Source organism: Euprymna scolopes, chromosome 28, assembly GCF_053919585.1.
Source record: "Euprymna scolopes isolate OS-2025 chromosome 28, ASM5391958v1, whole genome shotgun sequence".
Taxonomy (NCBI): Eukaryota; Metazoa; Mollusca; class Cephalopoda; order Sepiida; family Sepiolidae; genus Euprymna; species Euprymna scolopes.
The window spans coordinates 95,236,177-95,261,176 of NC_136509.1; the positions used below are offsets into that span (position 1 = coordinate 95,236,177).

The 25,000-nt window shown below is 27.1% G+C and overlaps 1 protein-coding gene and 1 long non-coding RNA gene across 16 annotated transcripts in view; one reads left to right on the top strand and one right to left on the bottom strand.

Annotated features, from left to right (window-relative positions):
- LOC145249737 (uncharacterized) overlaps nt 1-25,000 on the top strand; it is a 1,648,663-nt gene that overhangs the window by 1,473,539 nt on the left and 150,124 nt on the right. For 8 of the 10 annotated variants that reach the window (XM_080111644.1, XM_080111643.1, XM_080111642.1 and 5 more), the window contains one exon: nt 10,546-10,611. The exons of the other annotated variants lie outside the window; for them this stretch is intronic. In XM_080111644.1, coding sequence (XP_079967770.1) covers nt 10,546-10,611 — 66 coding nt within the window. The remainder of the gene's footprint in view (nt 1-10,545; nt 10,612-25,000) is intronic. 10 annotated transcript variants of the gene reach the window in all.
- LOC145249739 (uncharacterized) overlaps nt 1-25,000 on the bottom strand; it is a 295,379-nt gene that overhangs the window by 195,764 nt on the left and 74,615 nt on the right. The gene's annotated exons all lie outside the window — the stretch shown is intronic.

Sequence of the window (25,000 nt, forward strand, 5' to 3'; positions counted from 1 at the left end):
ATATTATTGTTATATTTAAAAAGACTTATACCACTAAAAAGTATAGCGGTTTTAAACATTTTAAAGGTGAAAGCCGATGTTATCATAAGAAAAGTCAATTAAAAATGGACGAACTAAAAATGTAAAGAACTGAACTATTTATTATTGTAACCTTCGATTAAATTCCATTTCACAGTGAATCATGCCTAGCTAAAATATATGCATTATCAGGAAGATTTTATTTCAGACAAATATAACAAACTCCCCAGATGATTTCTTATAACATTTCAACATTTTTGCAGTCTGCTTACTTTTCATTTAATATATTTTTTATTGAAATGTGTTAATTTTACTCTAACCATTTGCACATCCCTCCCCTAAACATTGAAACAAATTCAAACAGTCACTATTTTAATGCAAATTCAATTCTGAAAGCATGGCAATTTCTGAAATATTCTCCTTAGTTGCCAATAGTTTATATCTAAACACAACTTATCAGCTATTTTTCAATATATTTTCTTCTTTTTAAAATGTGTACCTTTTTATAATTTTATAAATCCTAATATTATTTTTGAACTCTTCTGTGGAAAAAGAGCAAATACCTAAAAACTCAAGATTGTAAATGTGGGATAATTCTCTCACAGTTTATTTATCTCTTCCAATCGTATCTTTGGTAATATGTTCACTTTACAAGTAAAAACAAAATAATTCATCTGAGATATAATTTTGTAAAAGGTCCACAACTTAAAAAGAATGATAAATTTCTAAATCCACTGCAACCGATTGTTGAAAACATCAATACAAACTTAATTGCATCATCATTTTCCTCTGCTGCTCATTCCCCATGCTTTTCATCTCATCATGCACACAACACCGTTTGTCAATTCATTTAGTCTTTTCCTATTTCATTAATTGTTTAATATGTCCTAACCTTGCTTGTTCAATGTATACAATGTTATTCAAATATATTCATTATTTTCATTTTCTGCTAATTAAAAAATAATTACTAAACAGTTTTAATGTTGAAATTTAGCATGATTAAATAATAAATCAACTTCAATTATTAATTGATTGTGTAATATTCATAAAATTTCATATAAGATTTATATTCACTATTTTTCATAGATTTGATTCTAACCCATATCATTTGTAAATAATTTTATTTACAATACTAATCATCTCGTATCAAATGAATGTATTGTTGTCATTGATATTCATTATGATATGCAACCACCAACATTGTTTTTGATTTTATATTCGATGTCACATTTTCTGCAATTTTATTAACGTTTTAATATATTTACTAACAACATGTTTTCAATGACAAATGTGAGATTTAAAGGCATCATAACTTTAACTGAACACTGTACAAAGAATAGTATTTGATCATTAATTGGTTCATCACTCTAGAACAGTGCATAGTTTCTAGAGTGGATATCTTTTGATCTCTAGTAAAATCATAACGAAGTTTATTGTCAAATCAAAATAACGATTCTTAACAGAATAATTGTTAGAAAGTATGCTCTTTTCAGGTTTTAACACCATGATAAGAATCAATTTTTAACTTATTTGAACTTCTACATAATGGCTAAAATCTGTATTGCACAAAAGTATACAAAGACTTGAAAGATGAATATTTCGAAATCAATGAATGTTACTTCTTTCTATTTTATTATAATATTCCCAAATGATTTACCGGTCAACTTTAAAAAAATGTATATTAAAGATAAAAAAAAACATGCCTACTATTTTTAATAAAATTACTTTTAACTATGTACAATCATATGACTTCTTTCACAATATTAACTAAAAAGGGTGGTTTTAGATTATAAAAGTTAGAATTATTCTATGTAGTAACGAAAGGAGAAAAATATTTGACTAAATTACTATTTTAAATTCTGATGTTATATATTTTATTCAAATTATTTTATCAACTATACAATTTAGTTCATTGATTGTAGAGGGTGTCTAATATCAACAAGTGAGAATCATTGCATAAACAAAAATAAATCTTTTTTCATTAAAAATATTCTAATACAAAACCTAAAAGAAACAAAGATGAGAAAAATGCTTTTCGATTTCCGAAATAACAATTATCAGGTGAATTTGCATAATATTAACGGTTAATTATTTAAGGAATTTCAAACTGAAAATACACTTTGAAATTCCTATCATTACTTGTTAATTTTTACACTTGACATTTACCTATAATTCAGCAATTTTCTTCCAATGACATACAACCAGAAAATGCATAATAAAAAGGTTAATGAAAACTATAACTCATAAGATTTTTACTGTTCTTACATATACTTTTAATATTTGAAAAATGTTTAAATGTTCTTGAAGCATATCAAAAGATACACAAATATATACATAACAATTGTACTTTCAACGCCCATTTTATACAGAGGTCGTCACTATATAGAGTAATTGAAAATTATTTTCTATCACTGTTATGTCAAAACTTTATATTTTACCGATTTTTAAATTAATTATTTCAAAATCGAATATAATGCAAAAAATAAAATTTTGTTGTGATAAAAAATTATTGGTACTATCTGGCCTTGATAGTATCAAAGTGTAACATCTGTTTTGCCATCAAGGATACTCTATATGGAAACAAATACTTCTATTGCACTATTGATGCTCACTGATAAAAAATGTTACCTCAGGCGATAGGCAATAAATCTATCCCCTCTTAAAAATAAATAATTATATAAAAAAATCAAACTCTATTTTTATTAAGTAACTAGGAAACGTACCGTGCTAGTATTTTAATTATTTCCTTAAGAATCAATTTCAACCATAATGAAGAACGATCAAAATCTTAGAAAATAATGACCAGTTGCAGCATAGATAACAAATATTAGATACTTTTATGACTCGAAAATCAAATGATTTCAGAAAAGGTCATAAAATAATAGAAAATAGATCATATACCATAAGAAAAATTGATTTCCCCACCCTTAATAATAAACTTCATCATTAGTATGAATTTAAAAAAATTGTCATTGAAATGTTAAATATATAAATAATGTAATCTGAAAGTTGTCAGAAAAAAAACTCTAACAGAATCTAGTAGAGTTTAAAAAAAACAATAACTTAAAAACCCTGCATAAAAAAAATTAAATATGATAAAAGTAAAAACAAATTAGAAAGAATAATAATGTAAAAAGTTCATTGAATGTGATGAAAAATTCATCTGAAAGTTTCTGTATACTAAATAATTCATTATATAGTAAGTGTAGTAAATTTCAAATGACAAGGCAGTTCATGTTTGGGAAACATTATTTCATTAATTTACAATGGTGGAGCTACCATTAATTTAGGCAGAAATGGGGGTGTATTCGCATACAACATTCTCCTTCACGTTTTATTAATATCAATGTACAAATTACTCCATCGACCGGACTGCCTGCAGGTGTTGTTTGGATACCTGGATTGGTTAGTATCTAGCACAAATTTCTCTCCTTGTGCAAAATAGACTTGATATGTTTCGCTTAAAATTAGTAAATATTCTTTCTATGCCTATCTACATGTCATTTAGAGTGAGACAATGAGGTGTCTGAATCAGAAGATGAGTAGGTGCATTTATGGAAAACTTGTTTGTTGTGAGCGCCAGAATTAATTTAGAAATCATGAGGCAGTATTCCTCAGATACTAAGACTCCTGAATCTGAAATACAATAAGAGATGTTGCAAGATGTTGTGGGTGGAATAGAAGATGTAAGATTTTGTTCATGAGCTATCCTCAAAGCAGATATACTTCCAGTTAGAGCCAGATCCTTGGATGAGATTGTTTATTCTTTTCCATCTATGTGTGGATCGATTTTAATTACCTTCATTTTGTCTGTCATTGAGTTGTATTAATTAGGTCATACATGGTGTCTTTTCCATGTTGAGCTCCTTTATTGAAAGAAGAAGAAATCTCTAGTGGTTAAACATTCATTATAGCAAATAGTAGCGTTCGAATCACGTACACAATCCTGATATAACGATTTCTCAATCAATGAATAGACAATTTTTATTTGTAGCAGCTAGCTAGATTGTTTTCTAAATCATGGCGTTATGCCTTTAGCATCGTCCGTTTCCCTGAGAGTTGTAGGGTGTGGTCTGTCTTATGGCTATTCTTTGCTCATGAAATATTTTCTTTATTTGTTCCAACATGAAGGATGCTCTCTGCTCGAACTGAATATATGTTGGTATACGAAAGAGTATTCAAACAAAGGAATATGAAAAGGAATTTTTGGATTATTATAATTATATATCGTTTTGTTTCTTGTCTTAGATGATAAACGGCCTTTGAAATCAATGTTTAATCTCTCAAACTGTTGGATAGTCTTTATGAGAATTTATATTTTGGCATATAGAATCGTTGTTCAGCCTAGATTCAGCATAATTTTGTTATATTTTTAACATCCTCAATAGAATAGGATAGCTTTGGACTAAATATTAGAGGTCATCTATATTTGTTATTGATAGAGTATTTACTATAGCGTTCAAATTGCTGGGATGTTAAATGATATACACTATTTCTTGATACTCCATCTTGCTATGTTTTCATTTCTTTTATTTTACTTTTCATATTAAATTTCATTAATTCCATAGATTTTGTATCAGTAAAAGTCTTAAATGATATCCAATCAGTTAATATCTCCATTTTGTTTGTGTCTCAACCATAGAATTTCTTTTTCAACTTTAGAATGTCACAGGGTTCTAGAAAAAAAGCTACCAGTCTATCAGCATTCTTTAATGAGGCGATAATGACTAACTCACAAATGTTTGTTTCAGCCACAGACACAATAATAAACAATGACGTCACTTACTGAATTAATTGCCTTTTTATAGATTTTGAAACACTCTGACAGTTATTAAAGGCGGGGAAAACAATTAGACTGTAGGTGATTCCTTGCAGAAGAAGAAGCGAGCCACTGTGAATAGTCAGCAGACATACTCAATTACCAATCATAGTGCAAGATTGTTGTAAAGAATTGGCAAGTTTATTAGTGATTTCAATCATTCAAGGTTTACTGATAGAAAGCACTTACAGTATACCTTCACAAGTTTACACAATTCACAATGACAGGACATTTGTCAGAGTTCAGTGTGAGGTTATATTTACTAACAGTTGCCATAAATTAGTTAAAATTGTGGCCATCATTAGAATGTCTGTGTTCACATACTGTGGCATTATGTTTTCTAGCTTCTTGTCATTAATTATTTTATTGATGATTCATTGGAAATTTGCTACACTATGACATTGAATAAGATATGGCAAAATTGGTATAAGCGATCGTTAACCTCAAAATTTGTATTGATCAGTTGATAAACACTCATAAGATGTGTTAAATATTTGATAGTTATTAATTTCATTTATACATGTTAAAGCGTATATATATATAATGAAATAAACTTATTAATGGTCTGGGAGCGATAAATTTCTAATCTCATGATTCTCTGAAGTTGTTATCAATACTTGAGCTCCCAATGGGGTTTTATTATTCTCAGTAATTCCTTTGTTGAGCTCTCTTGATACTTCAAAGTTATGAAGATTTTGTCATCTTTATTTCTGTTGGTTTGCAATCAGGTCGTTAAATAATGATAAGTACTGAATATCAATGTTTAGAGCGACAGAATTTCTATCTGAGAGTAGTGCTGTAAAACGTCATGGTCAAGAACAATTTGACAATAAAATTTATTCATTATAAAAATAAATGCTATATTATTTATAGAAGATTTTAAGTTGAATTATAATGAAATGTTTATCAATTACTTGTGAAGATAGGCGGGAATTTGCTATTATTACTGAGCTTGAACAAGGAAAATTCTAGGGTTACAATCAGGATCCGGTTCTGGGGTTCGGGAAGGAGTGAGTCACTCGCTCGACACCAGCACGTTTCTGCCCTCTTCTTTTCCAATCGACCACACCTGGCCTCTCGCCACCAATGTCACACGCACAATCTGAACGTCAGCAATACGAAATACTTTTCAAGAGAAGATGTTCACGACTCTTTTCTTTTTTCAACCTCCAGGCAATTTTTCCCAGCTTTTATATCCTATCTAGAAAAAAAAAGAAAGAGACAAGAAAAAAAATAGCTTCTCCCATCATGCCCTGCCTTCCCAAGATGCCCTTCGTGTATATAAATGAGCAAGCCATCGTTTCCTTCTTCTTTCCCAAAGAGCGATGCAGATACGCCCGGTACGTTTCCCCCCCACACACACACACACACACAAAAGTTTTCCATTTATTAGACATTGGAGTTGGCTTCCAGAACTGCTGGTGTTGATTAGAGCGTTCAGATTGATTTTGTTATTTTTAAAAGGCAGTATAAAGAAGTGGAATTGCTGAGACAAGTCATGAGAGGCAAATGTATTTATAGAACTAGTTTCGAAACAGCTTGTATAACATATTCAAGTTTTCGCATTTGTGACATCAAACATTTTTGGATAAACATGAACAATGTCAACAAAGATAAAGAATTTCTAATTTGCTAAAGCTATAGGAACGAATTGTTCATAAATTGAAAAAAGAGCCATAACATTAGTTAGCAACATGCGAGAAGGGTGAGTTTCTACAGGAGCATCAGCAGTATGCTCATGACTAAAAGTCACTTTATTTAGGAGTGAATTCAAAGGTATATGCCTGCTCATAGTCTTGTTTTATTCTATAGTAGTAATTGCATTGGTAGTACTTTGCAGGCTGTTAATAAAGGCATCCATGGCATGTTGATTTTTAAATTCCTCCACAGCCATTTTATCAAAACTGCAATCCTTGCCAAGCACTTTGAGTTCCTTTAGGTAATACTTTAATGATTCAGCAGTTTCTTAATGATGTGAAGCTAGTAAGTACCAAGCAAAAACCTTAGATGTTTTATATATGTATTTTATATATGTATTTTGTATAAATTCGACTTGACAAACAGCCATCAATTAATCCATAGGTCACAAGCAATAATTAAATTTGATAAGTAGCCTCAGCTTCTTCAGATTATTTTCAAAATTTCATCAATAGCCCCAGTTTGAAAAATTTTTTAGCCATGTGTATGTCAAGATTACAGTTGAACTGTTGAGGATGTATAAATTATTCAATTTTTTAGTTTGTGGAATAAATTTTCATGAATTATTAACCATGAACATGGAGATCTATTCTATAGATGCTGAATTTTACTAATTTACAATGTTTAGACTAGCATTCATTATTGTAGAATTAGGATAGGAGTAGCATATGTGCATATGGCACTAATACAATAGAAATTATATGTATTTTGATACATTTGATGTTTGTTTTTTGGTTTTCATAATAACAGCAAATTAATTTTTCATTTATTGAAATAAAAATGTAGTTATTCGTTTGTATGTATTGGTCATTTCCTATCTTTATTACTGTATTACTATAGGTTTAATAAATACAAAACACTTTTTAAAATAAATTAAACTGAAACGATTTCAAATCTATTTATTTTATAAATAATGAAATGTTTGGAACGTTGTGTTAATTTACAAAATACATGAATAAATTCATTGGTATCATTAAAACTATTCAAAAATGTTTTTATAAGTGCAATCGATAAACTTGATATGGATGGCATTCTGAAAGACAAACTTATTTGGTCTCAGAAAATTCATTTTTCTTGTCCAATTTACAATTTTCTTTTATATTTCTATTAATTCCCATTATACTAAGATGGTAAATTAATCGCAGTCATATGTCTTTCACGATTGTCAATATTTGTCTGTACTAGTCTTAGGTTTTTATTCTAATATTGTGATTATTCTATAAATACATCTTCATCTATCTGTCATACTCCTTTGTGTTCTGTTATTTAGAATCTTTTTTAGAAAAAAAAAAACAATATCTCCCATGTATGTTATACCTACAGCAAACATGACAATTGTCATAACTCAAGAAACTTTTCTGCATAAACTTATCTTTTTATAAACAGTTCCAATTTTCAGCCAATTTTAGTGGCAAGATTCAAATTATGCTGGCAAAGTGTGACATTTTCTCAACATTTTCAATAGTATGAATTTTATAAATTCACAATTAGGCATGAAGCTATACTAAAAACTTAATGTAACTTATCTTTCAAAAGTTTGTAAGCTCAATGATTCATGTTCAAATTTATTAATACAACTAGTAATATGCATGAGTTGTTGTTGACAGATGACATACGAAATCACTAATAGCTTTCAAATAAATACTTATAAAAAAATTAGAAATTTCTTTAGGCGTTTGTCCAGAATTCCCCTATGATAAAACAAAAATAAAGAAAAACCTGAATGATGTATATACCTGTGACGGAAAGAAAACATTGTACACCAAAAATCACAGGACTTGATCAAGTAGTTTTATTTTTATAAAGAAAATCATTTTAAGCGAATTTGAGTTTTTCATATGCCTCCTCTCCATGTTACGAATGGTTTTCTTTAATGTATATTTGTTATTTACCTTGTTCATTCAGACTAGTTACAAGATGGCCGCGTGAGCTCGTCGCTTGTAGTTTAACCTTAAGATTTGATTTTTTTATGATTTAAAAATAAAACTACTTGATCCATTTACATGATTTTCAGAGTATGGTTTTTCTTTCCGTCACGGCTACGTACATCATACAGATTGTTCTTTACTTTTGTTTTGTTTAATAAGCGGATAATTCTACACGCTTTATTTATATTATAGCATACACATTAAAATACATGGAATGCACGAGTATAAAAAAGGATTCTTGGTTTGTATAAGAAGAATAAGATACAAGTCTACATTGTTTTGTGTCTTGTCTGTTGTATGTATTAGATAGCAGTGTATCTTTTACTAACATTAACCGTGTCAATATTCTTCAATAACATTTGGTCTGACACCTTACTAAGTCATACTAAGTGAATAGCATATGGTTCCTTATATAAAATATATCGTGCTTACGAAATTAACATCAAGATAAAAATATCACAATTTAAAATAAAATTATTGCTTATAACAAACAAAAAATAATTTTGCTGTTTAAGTTTTGATAAACAAAAATTCAAACTATACAAGGAAATATAGTGATATTATCACTTGTAAAGAATTATATGCATAGACAAATGCACGATTGTCAATGCAATAAAAAACAAGCTAATTATTAATCAACTTTTGAATTGCTTTAGTTAGATATTTACAACAACTGGATCATGCATGTAAACTACTGCAATTAAATTAGTTAAATGATTATTTTTATCAAGCGAAATAGACAAAATATTAATTTGCATATATTAATCAGTTATAGGGTTTTACTATTTTTTAATCACTCTAATATATAGTCTGCATTAAAATTTCTATACATTGAAAATTTCTGGGTGAGGGGTTTTTTATAATTGCACATATGAATATTGCTAGTAAAAATGCACGCTCCTCAAGTTGAGTGTTCTATATTATGTCTTCCTTTTATTTTGTTAAAACAAATTGATATCTTTATTTTGTGTATAAAATACACTTTTTCGTTTTTAAATGATACTATTCAATTTGTTCTGCCTTCTTTTTTCATGGTGTTATACCTAAAAAAAGCAACTTCCTATCGAAAATATTGTTTATATATTCTAAAGTTTATTTCTTTATCTTGATTCATACCAAATATTTTCAATCATATTTTCTTTTGTGGATAAAGCAATATTTAAATCTTTTAATGTTTTACTTATGTATTTAGATAATTAAAAGTGTTATTTCAAATTATAGAATTACTTCATTCTATTGTTGAGTTGTTTTGAACAGAACGGGCAAATAATTTCAAGTTCTAAGAATTAAAATGATACATTTATAGGATATTTTTCTGTTTTCAGTTTTAAAAAACATTACATTAATACTTACAGTTTTTAATCTCTTTATAGTCTTCATCTGTTTCTAATGAGTTTATTTTTATCATCTTGGTATTTTTATAAATCAAATTATCAACATTTCATAGTAATTTTGTCATGTCCAAAATAATTTTGTTTCTGTCAATTTTCTTTAGGAAATAGTTATGCAGATTATCTTTTATAAAACGTTTAAGATGGATATTTCTTCTCATTGATGTCACTATAATGTAGAGTGAAATAGCCATTTTTCCTCCTTTATTTAATTCCATTTGTGTTAAAATCAATCAAAATTCTATTGGATTTAAAGTTTTAGGATAAAATATCTTTGTTATAATGTTTTTATAGTAATTATAGCTTAGTTGCGTGACTTTTTCTTAATTTCCAATACATATTTGGTTCTAATTTATTTTATTAATTTACTTTTCACTTTTTACTTAATTTTTGAAGATTTGATTAACGTTATTTCCTATCATCATTGCTATGTGTATTATCATTACTGAATGACTATTCTCATACAGCTGCGGGACTGGTTGTCTCTTGTCCCACAGGTCCCGTTAAGGCTTCATTCTTATTTTTATGTATTACAATTCCAAACATAGTTCTCTAGTGATTTCTCATTTTTCATCAATTTGAATTATATTTGTAACACGCAGATCGGTGACGGTTGGTGACAGGCCTTCTAAGTCCCACAATTGGACCTAATTCTGACATTCCAGTCTCCGCATCTTTGTTTGCATTGCAGATGCTGAGGACGACAGCCGTGTGGAAGATGGAGGGTCAAACGACACCTACCTACAGTGTGTATTATGTGAGTTGTAACAGCTGTCAACACTGGGCCGACATCCAGTGACAACACTCCTACTTTTACTGATATAATACTACTACCACAACCTACTACTATATTTATTTACTACTATACTCTTTACTTACTTAGTTACCACTACTACTACCACCACCACTACTACTACTACCACCACCACTACAACCACCACCACCACCATGCCCAGTTCTTCTGAAGGGGGAACATCACACTACATCTGTTTCCAGCATCATCCTTTCTGAGGCAGACAAAACAGGCAGGCAGGCAGACAGGCACCATTATAAAATTCTAGTCTTGTATATTAGTCTCTGTCTACTTCCATTATTACGCAGAATCACCTCTGTACCAGTTCCATGGAGAATTAGGGAAGGAAGGGAGACAACTGTGCTAGCAGCACTGATCAGTAAGATCACTGCATGGAGAGAGAAGATTGCCCTGCCCGACACCTATTCTCACACCGATCTGCGTTTTACATAGATTTAGAGCCTATGTAAAATCATACAGTCAATTTTTTTAATTTAAAAAGGAAAATCTACTATCAAATTCCTCAAATTGACTTGAATATTCATATTTACATAATGCCAATTAGTAAACATTTTAACAATATACATAAATAAAAAAAAAATGAGAATTGGAAAATATAAATTGATTATTTTTAAATCATGTAAAATAAGTTTTATCTTTGGCATAACAAATAAAAAATTTCATATGTAATAATGTTTATGGCATATCTATGGTTTCCAAATTTCATCAAATGAATAAAAATATATGTAACATATACATATGAATTATTGTCAATGATTTTCTTTTTATCTAGTTTAATGTATAAAATTGGAGTTTTAATAATTTTAATATCAAGCAAGTTTCTTGATTTTTGATGTCAGCATTTTATGCAAATTTATGCAAATTTTATGCAAATGAATCTTACATCTCATCAACCAAACTAAATTTGGAATGAAATTTAAAAGATATGTTTTATGTGCCAACATAAAATAATCAAATTATTATAAATAAAATTATCCTACGATATGAATAGTTAAATTTGAAAAAAGAATGTAATTACTTGATAATTGAATAAAAATCTTGGACTATAAATTTAGCATTCAATTTTGACTGTTATTCAAAATATTCACAACTCACCTAAAAAATGTTGCTAAGATGCCATAATGTTAAAAATGTGTCAATAATTGTAAACTGATAAATGTTATTCTTTTTGAAACTGAATCCCTTCCCATTGGTAATTACTTGCTTCTCTCTCTCATCAGTTCTGTTAGACTTTTATTTCTCATCCTTCCCTCTTTGGAGGTGAGAACTCTCCATTTCTCTGTACTCACTACTATCCTATATACCCCAATGCTGTCTGGCCTGATCTTTCTTCCTTACAACTATAATTTAACTTTTTTTATCCTGTGATTTTTTCTTTTAGTTTGTAGTGATATTGGAGAAAAAATGCAAATGAACAGAATGTTTAAGATATGCAAGGGATTTCTGATACATCAAAGAAGTGCTTCATAATATATAAAATCAAATTTAATTAAATTATAATTGGTCATTTTAACTCTATACTTCAAAAAATTTAGTTTTCATATATTAATTATGATTGAAATGTGTTGAAAATTAAGTAATTTAAATCAATTAATTCATTGGCAAACTACATATTGAATATAATAAAATCAATTTTAATAATACCAAGTAAAAATTATTGAAGCTTATTGTTTTTGCATGTTTAATAAATGTCACAACAAAAAATGTTAAGAGAATAAATTACTCCCGACACTATAATTATAAAAGTTGACAATATTCACAAAGCAGATATGTTAGCTCCTTCAAAATCAGTATACTTGATATTGAATAAATATGAAAGCTATTGATAGGTGTGTAAAATATTGTCTAAATTGATCAGCATTAATTTTGATTTTAATTTTTCTATTAGATGTATTAAGTTATTACATTCATAATAAACAACTCTTTTGCTTTAGCCTATTTCATTATTATCACTGTTGAACTGGAATTCTTGCTGTTTTCTAAAATAGGAGAGCATCCGACTAAATAAAAGTGTGGATAGGAATTTGTGGCTGAAAATAGATTAATAATACCAATACGATACCTCCCATGCTTATAAAGTTAGCTAACGAATTACAACAACCAGAAAAGAATATATAAAAATGTAAAATAATGGAATGATCATTATTAATAATTCTTCCAAAAAATTATAATTTCCAAGTTTATAACATGGAAAATGCATTCCTTCCAGCTACAGTAAAATAGATACAGAAATACATCTGAAATTAATCATTACAATACTTATTCATAATAAGTTGTTTACCATAGGTATTGTGTTTTTATATTAAATCTTAATATTGTTTTTCAATTAAACACAAAACTACATAAATAAATCACTCAGAAAAGAACTGACACGGCATAAAATATACAAAATAAAATTAAAGCTCATCATGGTATTGGAAATATAAACTGAAATATTTTAATCAAACATTCAAATGGATATTTATTTATGATTCAAGGAATTGATTTAATTGTAATTCAATGAATTGATTTAATTTTAATTCAAGGAATTGATTTAATTGTAATTCAAGAACTGATTTAATTATAATTCAAGGAATCGATTTAGTTGTAATTCAAGGAAATGATTTAATTATAATTCAAGGAATTGATTTACTTTTAATTAAAGGAATTGATTTAATTGTAATTCAAGGAATTGATTTAATTATAATTCAAGGAAATGATTTAATTTGGATTTAAGGAATTGATTTAATTTTAATTAAAGGAATTGATTTAATTATAATTCAAGGAATTGATTTAATTATAATTCAAGGAATTGATTTAATTTGGATTTAAGGAATCCAAATTAAATCAATTCCTTGAATTATAATTAAATCATTATAATTCAAGGAATTGATTTAATTTGGAGTTAAGGAATTGATTTAATTGTAATTCAAGGAATTGATTTAATTATGATTCAAGGAATTGATTTAATTGTAATTCGAGGAATTGATTTAATTGTAATTCGAAGAATTGATTTAATTATAATTCAAGGAAATGATTTAATTGTAATTCAAGGAATTGATTTAATTATAATTCAAGGAATTGATTTAATTATAATTCAAGGAATTGATTTAATTTGGATTTAAGGAATTGATTTAATTTGGATTTAAGGAATTGATTTAATTGTAATTCAAGGAATTGATTTAATTATAATTCAAAGAATTGATTTAATTTGGATTTAAGGAATTGATTTAATTATAATTCAAGGAATTGATTTAATTGTAAAATGTAAAAAAATGCATGAATGTAGTTTTTTCATATTTTGATATTATCATAATATATGATAACATATAAGAACAAATACAGTTATACAGTATTCACAAATAATATGAATATATTTCTTTGTTGTATAAGCTACCTCTTGCCTACTTAAATGGAGATTGTCTATTTTTTCTTCACTCAGCTTTCCTTTCTGTTTTCACTTATATAGATGATTTTCAAACTACAGCTTTAACAAAGTGTGCTTTTCTATCAGTAATAATTAGTTTTGTCTAAATTTTAATTTAAAAAATGATTTCAATACAAATAAGATTTTAGTCTAACCTTTTTACAAAATGACATTCTTAGATTTTGTCATTTTAAGGCACAGTAATGATTCAATAAAAATTCACCACTTGATATTTGACTGAGTAATTTTAATATGAATTAATTATTGGACAATTTTACAAGTTGCATTTTAGGCATCAGACTTTATTATTACCATATTTAACTTTAAGTAAATTGGCATTGAAACTACATTATATAAAACAAGACGTGAAAACGTATTTTATGAAAATATGATTGTGAATAAAAAAATAAATGGACAAAGATGTGTTTAGTTGACTTTGGTATTGATGACAAATAAAACAAAATAATATGTATATATAAATGAAAGTTTCGATTTTGATTGGAGACTAAATTGAAAGATCATTATAAAGCTAACACTGCATAATGATGTTAACTATCAAGTGGTGAATAGATATAGAAAAAAGGTTTCTCTCTTCAGATATTATACGCACCTTGCATGCACCTACCTTGCTACAAAAGGAAATACATACCAGGTAAAACACATTTGGTTAAACTGGCTGTTTTCTGTGTTAGAAACCTGTTTTGCCATATTTTTAATGTATGTCATATTGAGAAGAATTGCAATATGTTCATTGTATAAACTTATCTGTGAGCGCTGCATAAATTGGTGAGATTTCTTTTCATCCTTATTTAAATTCTAATTAGTCAAAATCATTCATTGCAAATTTTGTTTGTTTGTATTATTTCCAATTCCCAAAATAAAAGTTTTGCACAATGGGCAACTACTGATTATTTTCATTGTACAATCGCAAATATCCATTTTAGTACTTTAGGGTCATTTTATTGTTTGTATTCAAATATTGGATTAGTTGTAGATATTTTCATAATACAACCTAACAAAGTTTGCAATGATAAAAATATATATACTAATTAATGTTTGTCTAATATAAAATTAATTTTTTCTTAATGCTTGTAGCTATATGGATGAATTTCAGTTTTTTAAAGTGTTATAAAATATTTTCCAGCTTGAAATTTATACGTCACAATAAATGAAATGCGAATCTCAGCTGTTAGATTAATCTCTAATGATGTTAGATTAACTCAAATCAATTTTTAATGGATGAAACTATTTCCAAGTTTATTGTGTAAAATAATTATAGATATAATATAAAATATTTTGTTCACATAAAAAATGAAAAATATATTGCAATTTGTTTTAATAACTGATATTGACTTGATACAACCTATTTTGGGGACTTTTTGTTCAGAAATCTTAGTCATGCATAATAGTTTGGAATGTAACTCATTAGATGATGTTACAATCAAACAAGGTGTAGCATGCATATTTGTTTGAAACTTTGATTAGATTTTTTTCAATTCCCAATATGACACACAATTTGTTGCATGAAGCACTTATTACTCTTATTCAACAATTTTTAATAATCAGTATCTTTACAGGAATTTTGTATTTTTCTTACACAATGTTATAACCTTAAGCCGTTTTGAGTTAATACATATTTATAACACTTACAGAGCATTTCTTACTGCTATGTTTGTGTTTAAATATTTTGTATAGGATAGTTAAAAGAGCAAAAAGTCCCAAATTAAAGCATAAGAATGCGATAACATTATTTCTAGTATAAAATAACTTAAAATTTGAAAGCAGAATCGTCTCTCTACTAAAGAAATTTCTAAGATAATACAAATATAAACTTTATTTTAAACTGGGTATTTTTTATGGCAAATTTTACGACATGAAGTCAGCTTAGTAAATTAATTACTTCAACCAAAGTATAATTTTTGGTGAATACATTAAATAAATTAAATACTTTATTAATCTCCTGAGATTCCAATTTTCTCTTTCCAAATATCTTTTCTTCTTTCTTTCTTCACGATATGATTAGATATGTACAATCAGTAACTAAGCTGACTTATTTCTAATGTAGAAATAATGTTTTAGCTCTGAAAATCAAGCCAATAGATTTGAATTCTTTCTACAAACTCTTTGACTCACTGCTCTCCATCTTTGCCTAACGATCCTAACAACTGCCAGCTCTCAGCCTGTTCTGTTGATGGCTCCTCAACCCACCGTTATGGTGTTCTACTATATTGTTTTCTATCACACTACTTTGCTCTGCAGTACTTACTGCCTTCTATTGTTTGGCTGCTTTGCTATCATTTACACTAGCAACTGTTCTTTTTTCATTCCTTTTGATTCTTTTCTTCAGGGAATTTTTTGGCAAATCATTTTTCCCCTTTAAGACATTCCAAAACAAAAACATTCTTAAACATAGATTTTAGTTTTTTTTATGGTTTCGTTTTCTTGATTCAAAATTGTTTCAATGCAATTTCTCTTCTATAAAATAATAAAAAGTCATGTACTTATACACACACGCACACGCACACACACACACACATATACATATATATATATATATATATATATATATATATATATATATATATTATTTTGGGGATCACATGAAGGTGAGAAAGAAAGTATGGCGTGTGCATATATAAATGTGATCTGCGAACATTTGTATAATTAGTTTAATTCTGTTTCTCAATGTTCCAATTGCATGATTTGTGGGTTTATTCTCAAATATTGACATAAACTCTTTTATATATTTAGGAATCCATCCGACGTTGGCATTTATACAACAAAAGCAGATAGAACCAATTGTCACTGACCTCTTTTTCGTTTTTCCATATATCTCAATGCATTTGCTTTACCGATGTTTTTTTATGACGACATTCATGAAAACTAAAACAGAAGATTATATGTTGCCTTATATATTTGTACATCTTTATGTATGTTAAACTCAACTCAAAAGTCATTTGGCTGTTAAGAGTTTGCAAAAGATGATATCAAGCTTTGAAGCAATATTTTCTCTAGCTGGAATTTTCATAAGTGTGCACCTTAAAATCTCACATTCACAAACCTTTCTATGTATTTATATGCCACGTGTATATTCCGTTATATATAACAAGTATTTTCCTATGAGGATATTATAAAAGATTTTAAAATCCCTTTATAATAAATCAGATCCCTTTAATTCCATATTTATTAATTAAAAACTTAACGTAATCTTACAAGTTTCCAATTAAGATATTTTAACTATTGAAAATTCATTGCTCTTGTCAAAATGAAATTAAGTTATTGGTAATTGTCAGCTTAAAATTACTCTTGCCAATCCAATCAATTCTAATCTTTTATAGAACATTAAAGATTCCAGTCTTGTTTTTATTTTCATAATATTAATAATAGTTGTTTTATCCAATAGGAGTAATAGAAAATAAAAATGGATCAACTGGATGGCGACCAGAATGCTTTCTTTTCATTAGCTTATAGAACAAGATGTAAGGGAGGGTGCAACTATTTTCTCTGCATTGCTTTGATTATCCTTGATCCACACCTTATAATGCTAAGTAATTAGCAAGGCGGCATCATTTATAATTTTTGAGTCTTTAGTATGACTCAACTTAGGATTAAATCCCAGTCTCTCAGCTCATAAGCAAATTTTCTAACAATTATGCCAAATGGGCCGGTAATAAAAGAAATGTTTAATATAATCCTTAGTAGGCATTCAATTTACGTTTTATTAGGATATATTCAGATGTTTTCTTATAATTAAACAGCTATGTATTTTGTTTTGTTTTGCTTGTTTTTTTTTTTGTTTTTTTTCAAAATTATAAAATCTTTTAGTACTTTGTAAATCTTTTCATGATTTTATCTCTGAAAATTGTCAATTGAAGATAATCAGACTCTTTTTGGTTTAAAAGGATCGTGATTTACATCTGTTCGTTAAGTTGAGGCTGCCATTTTGGAAGATTGGCGTATTATTATTCGCCAAATAGCCCAAGATGTCAAGATTAGTACAGGGTCTGTGGAAACTATCATTCATAACCATTTGCATATGCATAAGGTATCTGCCAGATGGATTCCCAGGTTGCTCACACAATTCCAGAAGTGAGAACGCGTCACGTGCTCGAGGATGAATTTGGAGATGTGCCAAGAAGATGAGTCAAAGTTTTTCAAAAGACTGATTACACAGGATGAAACCTGGGTCCATCACTCATGATCCAGAAACCAAAGCCCAGTCAATGCAGTGGAAGCACTTGGACTCGCCACCTCCAAAGAAGGCAAGAGTGCAACCCTGCACTGGCAAGGTGATGCTCACAGTCTTCTGTGACCAGGACGGAGTAGTGATGACAGATTTCCTGGCAAAGGGTACCACAATTACAGGAGCCTATTAGGCTTCACATTTGAGGAAATCAAGGGAAGCTATCAAAATCAAGAGGCCGGGCAAGATCAGCAAAGGTAACCTCCTCCTGCAGGACAATGCTCCGGTCCACAACTCACATGTCGCCAGATCAGAAGCACGAGCGTGTGGTTATGAAATCCAACCCCATCCTCCCTACTCTCCTGACATTGCACCCTCTGATTTCACCTCTTCCCAGTCATGAAGTTGTTTTTGAAAGGAAAGCGTTTCCCAGATGATGCAACCTTGATTTCTGAAGTCACGTCGTGGTTGGAGGACCAACCTGAGGTGTTCTACAAAAACGGTCTCCAGAGCTGCATCAAACAATGGGAGAAATGCATAACTCTTGGTGGTTCCTATGTAAAGAAAGACTAATAACTGTGCCAAGTTTCGTTGCTCTACTGCTATGGGAAGTGAGTCAGGGGCATTACTTATTGCACGCCCCCCCCGTATATATAATATTGTTCAAATACATATTAATTATTTTTATACTTACAGACACTAGTATTTTATGTTTACGCAATCATCAGCATAGGAAGTGATAATTACTGCTGGCTGAGAAATTCAAACCCAGTCACAAATCACCTTTGACTTCATAAGCTAGCATTGTACTGACAATTAACACAAGAATTTAGAGGAATTAAATTAAATTATATATATTTCTTGTTAAAAAATATGAAGTGTTTCACACTTAGTAATAAACAATATAATCTTATGGGACATTTAAAAGAATGTAAATTATAAATGTTAATATATTTTAATATTTCAACAGTCTTCTGCACTGTTTCAAAAATGTATATTTTAATTAAATGATTAATTGTTGTGAAACTTTTATAACATATAAAAGTCTTTGTTTTTTCTTTGTCATTTCATTCATAAAAATTTCGTATTCATTTTTTATTTAAAAATACATTTGTTGAAAAATATGGAGGATTGTCCGAAATATAAAAATTATAACATATACAGTTTACCTGCTTTCATGTTTTCCATAAGGCTATACGTTTTTTTCAAATGTGAAGTAATTTATCACTTTTAGCTTAGAAACACATTTTAAATTAAATTACAACACGCACACACACACATATATATATATATATATATATACATATATATATATATATATATATATATATATATATATATATATATATATATACACACACACACACACACACACATATGTATATATTAGTGTTGAGACAATTAATCGAGAATAAGAAACATCTTAATTATTTTGGTATCGGAATCAGTATCAGGAAAATTTGACCCGAATTTCCGATTCCAAAAACAATTCTTTTGGATTTTTTCTTGAAAAATAAAATGAAACAAACACAGATGAATGTATTTGTTAGAAGTTGTTCATTTACAACATAAGATTAAAGGCTACAGAAGCACATGTCATATATCCCATTGCCATATTTAACATTGCCCCTCCAAGACTGATTTATATTTTTTTTATTTCTGAATTATGGTAAATAAAGTAAACATTCTGGAGTTCACTTGCCTAAGTGAAACTTTTCACACCTATTGGGCAAACGCCTCAGGAAGTTTACAGTTGATTATTAAAAGATTTAAAATGCTCTGGACAAGTTTTTTTTTTTTTTAAATTTCGCCAGCACCGGGGCTTTGGCAGTCATTATATGATCATCGGCTTATTTTGAAATAATTAATGTTTTATTGTATTTTTCCACTTTAAACATAAAGGAAAAATATAGATGAAAATCTCACAATGAGTTTATGAAAAATCTTGATAAAATACATAAAGCGAAAACATTTAGAAGTTTGTTGAATTAAAAAATAAATTATATCCTCATTCAAAATTATCCTACTCCTCAGAAAAGAACAATGAGATTTACGTATGTGTTAATGTAACTAACAGAAAAAAAATTGATTAAAAAAAACAAATATGCAGCAAATATATATTACTAAGCGAAAGATAAGTTACTTTTCTACCTATTTGTACAATATTATCTGTGTTTAAACTTATTTTAAAGTGTTTTTTTAATTCTAAATAAATCTAGTGTCCACCCTGTTAAGTTAAAGCAAAAACGTGGCTGCCCGTAAGCCCAACACAAGGACTTGCTCAAAATTCTAAAATAACTGGGTTTTTTTAGGGGGGGGTCGGACAGTTAATGATGTTAAAAATAGGGTAGAATCTCATTTTTGGGAAGTGATTTAGCTAAAAGTGATCGTTATTATTAATATAACTATTCTTTCACAGAGGCAAGGCAGGAAATAGTAAACATAGTAATGGTTTTCTAAATAGTAACATTATTATGTAAAAACTCATTCTTAACATAGAGACAGGTCTTGTTAACTATTCTGTTCCCACACTGAATTCTTTTGCACACGAATCGTCGATTCTTCAATTGTTTATGAAAATTTTAAATAGCATTCTGTAACTCTGATTTGTTTTAAAAGAAAACAAATCTTGTAATTGATTAAAGATTGTGATACAAGGAAAACAGTTCAGAAAAATATTTACAAAATTCTCCGAAATTTATGTTTTACGTTTTATAAAATGTATGTGGACATTACACAGAGGTTTACCATGATTTAAACATTTTTTAAAAAGCATTAAATCTCTAAGTAAATATCTAGAATTTTTTTAAATCCGAATCAGTACTTGTATTGAAATCAGGGAAACTTTGGAATCGTCCCATCACAAGTATACATACGTACACACACACACACACACACACACACACACACACACACACACACACACACATATATATATTTGTCTTACATAAGTATTAATGTGTTGCTACATATTCATGAGAATAATGGACTAAACTTTTCTATAAGAGGTCTCTACTAAGTTGTAACTAGCTGACCGAAATATACACATGGATGTGTAGCGACATATTAATACTTATGTAAATAAAAACATACATCTTGCATTACTTCGGAATTGAGCACTCATTAAAACCTCATTGGTTGCGTTATTCTAGAAAATATTAACCTGGAATTATATATATATAAATTATATATGCTTATGTATGTGTGTGTGTGTGTATATATATATATATATATATATATATATATATATATATATATATATATATATATATATATATATAGTAATTTATAAAATATATATGGCGATTAAGCTACACTGAATATTCGGCTTAATCGCCATATATATTTTATAAATTACTAACTTGCTCTACCTACGTATTGAGCACATTTGAAGTAAATACTTAAAGTTTACGCATAAATCTATACTTTCATATATTAATTTTATGTGAGTAAGTTAAGTAGTTATATATATATATATAGGTTTGTATGCACGTATATATGTACCTATGTATGTATGTATGTATGTATGTATATATATATAAATATATATATGTATGTATATATATATATAAAAATATATATTCATATATGTATGTATGTATATATATATAAATATATATATGTATGTATATATATATAAATATATATATTCATATATGTATAAATATATATACATATATATTTATATTTATATATGTATACATATATATATATAAATATATATTTATATTTATATATGTATACATATATATATATAAATATATATTTATATTTATATATGTATACATATATATAAATATATATATATATATTTATGTATGTATATATATATATATATATAAATATATATATTTATATTTATATATGTATACATATATATATATAAATATATATATATTTATGTATGTATATGTATATATATATAAATATATATATTTATATTTATATATGTATACATATATATATATATATTTGTATATGTATACATATATATATATACATCTATATATTTATATATGTATGCATATATATATAAATATATATATATATATTCATATATGTATACATTTATATATATATATATTTATATATGTATATATATGTATATACATATATGTATACATATAAATATATATATGTGTATATATATGCATATACATATATGTAAATATATATGCATATATATGTATATGCATATATATGCATGTATATATATGTATGTGTGTATATATATATGTATGTATATATATATATGTAGATATACATGTATATATATACGTGTGTGTGTATATATATATATGTAAGTATATATATATGTATGTATATATATATATATGTATGTTTATATATGTATATATATATATGTATGTATATATATGGATATATGTATGTATATGTATATATATGTATATATATGTGTGTGTATATGTATATATATATGTATATATATAAATATGTATGTATATATAAAATATATATATATTTATATATTTGTATGTATATATATGTATATGTATATATATACGTATGCATATATATAAGTATATATATATATGTATTTATATAGAAATATATTTTCTTATAATATATATGAATCCTAATTTAAGAAGCTCCATGTAATTAAAATGTAATTAATGTAATTATTCTCTCTCTCTCTCTCTCTCTCTCTCTCTCTCTATATATATATATATATATATATATATATATATATATATATATATATATATATATACATATACAGTAGCGTCCAAAAGTTAAGGAACGATCGATCATGTTTTTTAATGGCTTCTAACTTTATCTATGAATACGAAAAAAAAAATTTGGTGAATTTTCCAATGTTTAATGATAACTGACCCAAATGATCAACTATTTTTTTAGCTTAGTTTGCTTTCGTATATACAAACATCTATAATAGTTTATAATTTGTTGATATTATTTTAATAAGTATGTATACACAACTTAGAATAAATAAATTTGCTAATTAGTAAAAAGAACATTTTCGTGGAAGATTCATGAATTAATTAAAATTGTTAGTATGAATAGTTGGGTTTAATGAATTTGTTTGATGAAAATTCAATATGGCGTAATGGAAAAATATAAAGGTATGTGCAGCTTCTTTTCCAATTTTCGGATTTTTACCATGTCAAATAAAATTCCAATTCCTTTTCACGGATGGATTGTTGCTATTTCTTCTGATAAGTAAGGGCATAATAGATTCACTAATTGATTTAATAAATTAAGCGATTTACTTTGTGCTATGAAACTGATACTATCAAGAATTTTGAAGGCAACTGAATTAAAGTAATAAATTGCAAGATGGAAAACATCATGAGTTTTGGAATATAACTTTTTGTCATTTATTCTCTATATTGCTCTGTAATTACATTTAGCTTCTTACATAAGGATTAATATATAATAAGAAAATATATTTCTAAAGAAATATGTATACATAAATATAATATATATATATATATATATTTATATATATGCATATACATATATATTTATATGTATACATATATATTTATACATATATATTTATACATACATATATATTTATATATATATATGCATTTTTATATATATACCTATATATTTATAGATATACATATTTATAGATATACATATATATTTATATATATACATATATATTCATATATATATACATATATATGTATATGCATGTATATATATTTATATATATTTATATAGTATTAAATTAGAAAAATATATGTGGCAATTAAGCTACACAGAATATTCCATGTTCCATCCAAACTAGGATCCGCCAGGCTTATGCTAGAAGTTGTTGTAGTCTCGCGTTTTTATATAGGCATATTCTATTGAATTTTTAGTTAACAAGCTTCCTGGTTTCCACCGCTCCCTTTCTAATCAGACAATGGACAGACACTTACAGAACGGAGGTCCAGTTCACCATATGATGAAGATATATATATATATATATATATATATATATATATATATATATATATATATATATATACATATATATACACATATATATATACATATATATATACATATATATATACATATATATATATACATATATATATAATACATATATATATAATACATATATATTTGAGTTGAGCATATTGAGAAGTGAAACACGAATTACCATTAGCATATAAGCGACGCTCTTTGTGTAAACAAATCGAGCGGAGGTATTTCAGACGATATCAAAACATCATTAAACTCACTACTCGTTCAAGCAGCCGCCAATAGCGTAATGGTTAGGAGCCTTGACTGCCGTACAAACGGTCGGGTTTCGATCCTGGCTTGAGGTAGTTGCCTGTCTAGCCGCACTGATGAGCTGTGAAACAGCGAAACAGTACTGTATGTGGATGACTATATAAATATTATATATATATCTATGAATATATATATATTTATGTATATATATATATTATATATATTTACATATATATATTTATATATATTCACGTATATATATTTAAATATTTACATATATATATTTACATATTTTTATATATTTTTATACATATTTATATATATATACTTATATGCATTTATATATTTATATATATATTTATATATTTATATTTATATATATAGTTATTTATTATATATATATTTACATATATATATCTATATATATTTACATATATATATTTATAAATATAGTTATTTATTATATATATATTTACATATATATATCTATATATATTTACATATATATATTTATAAATATTTATATGTAT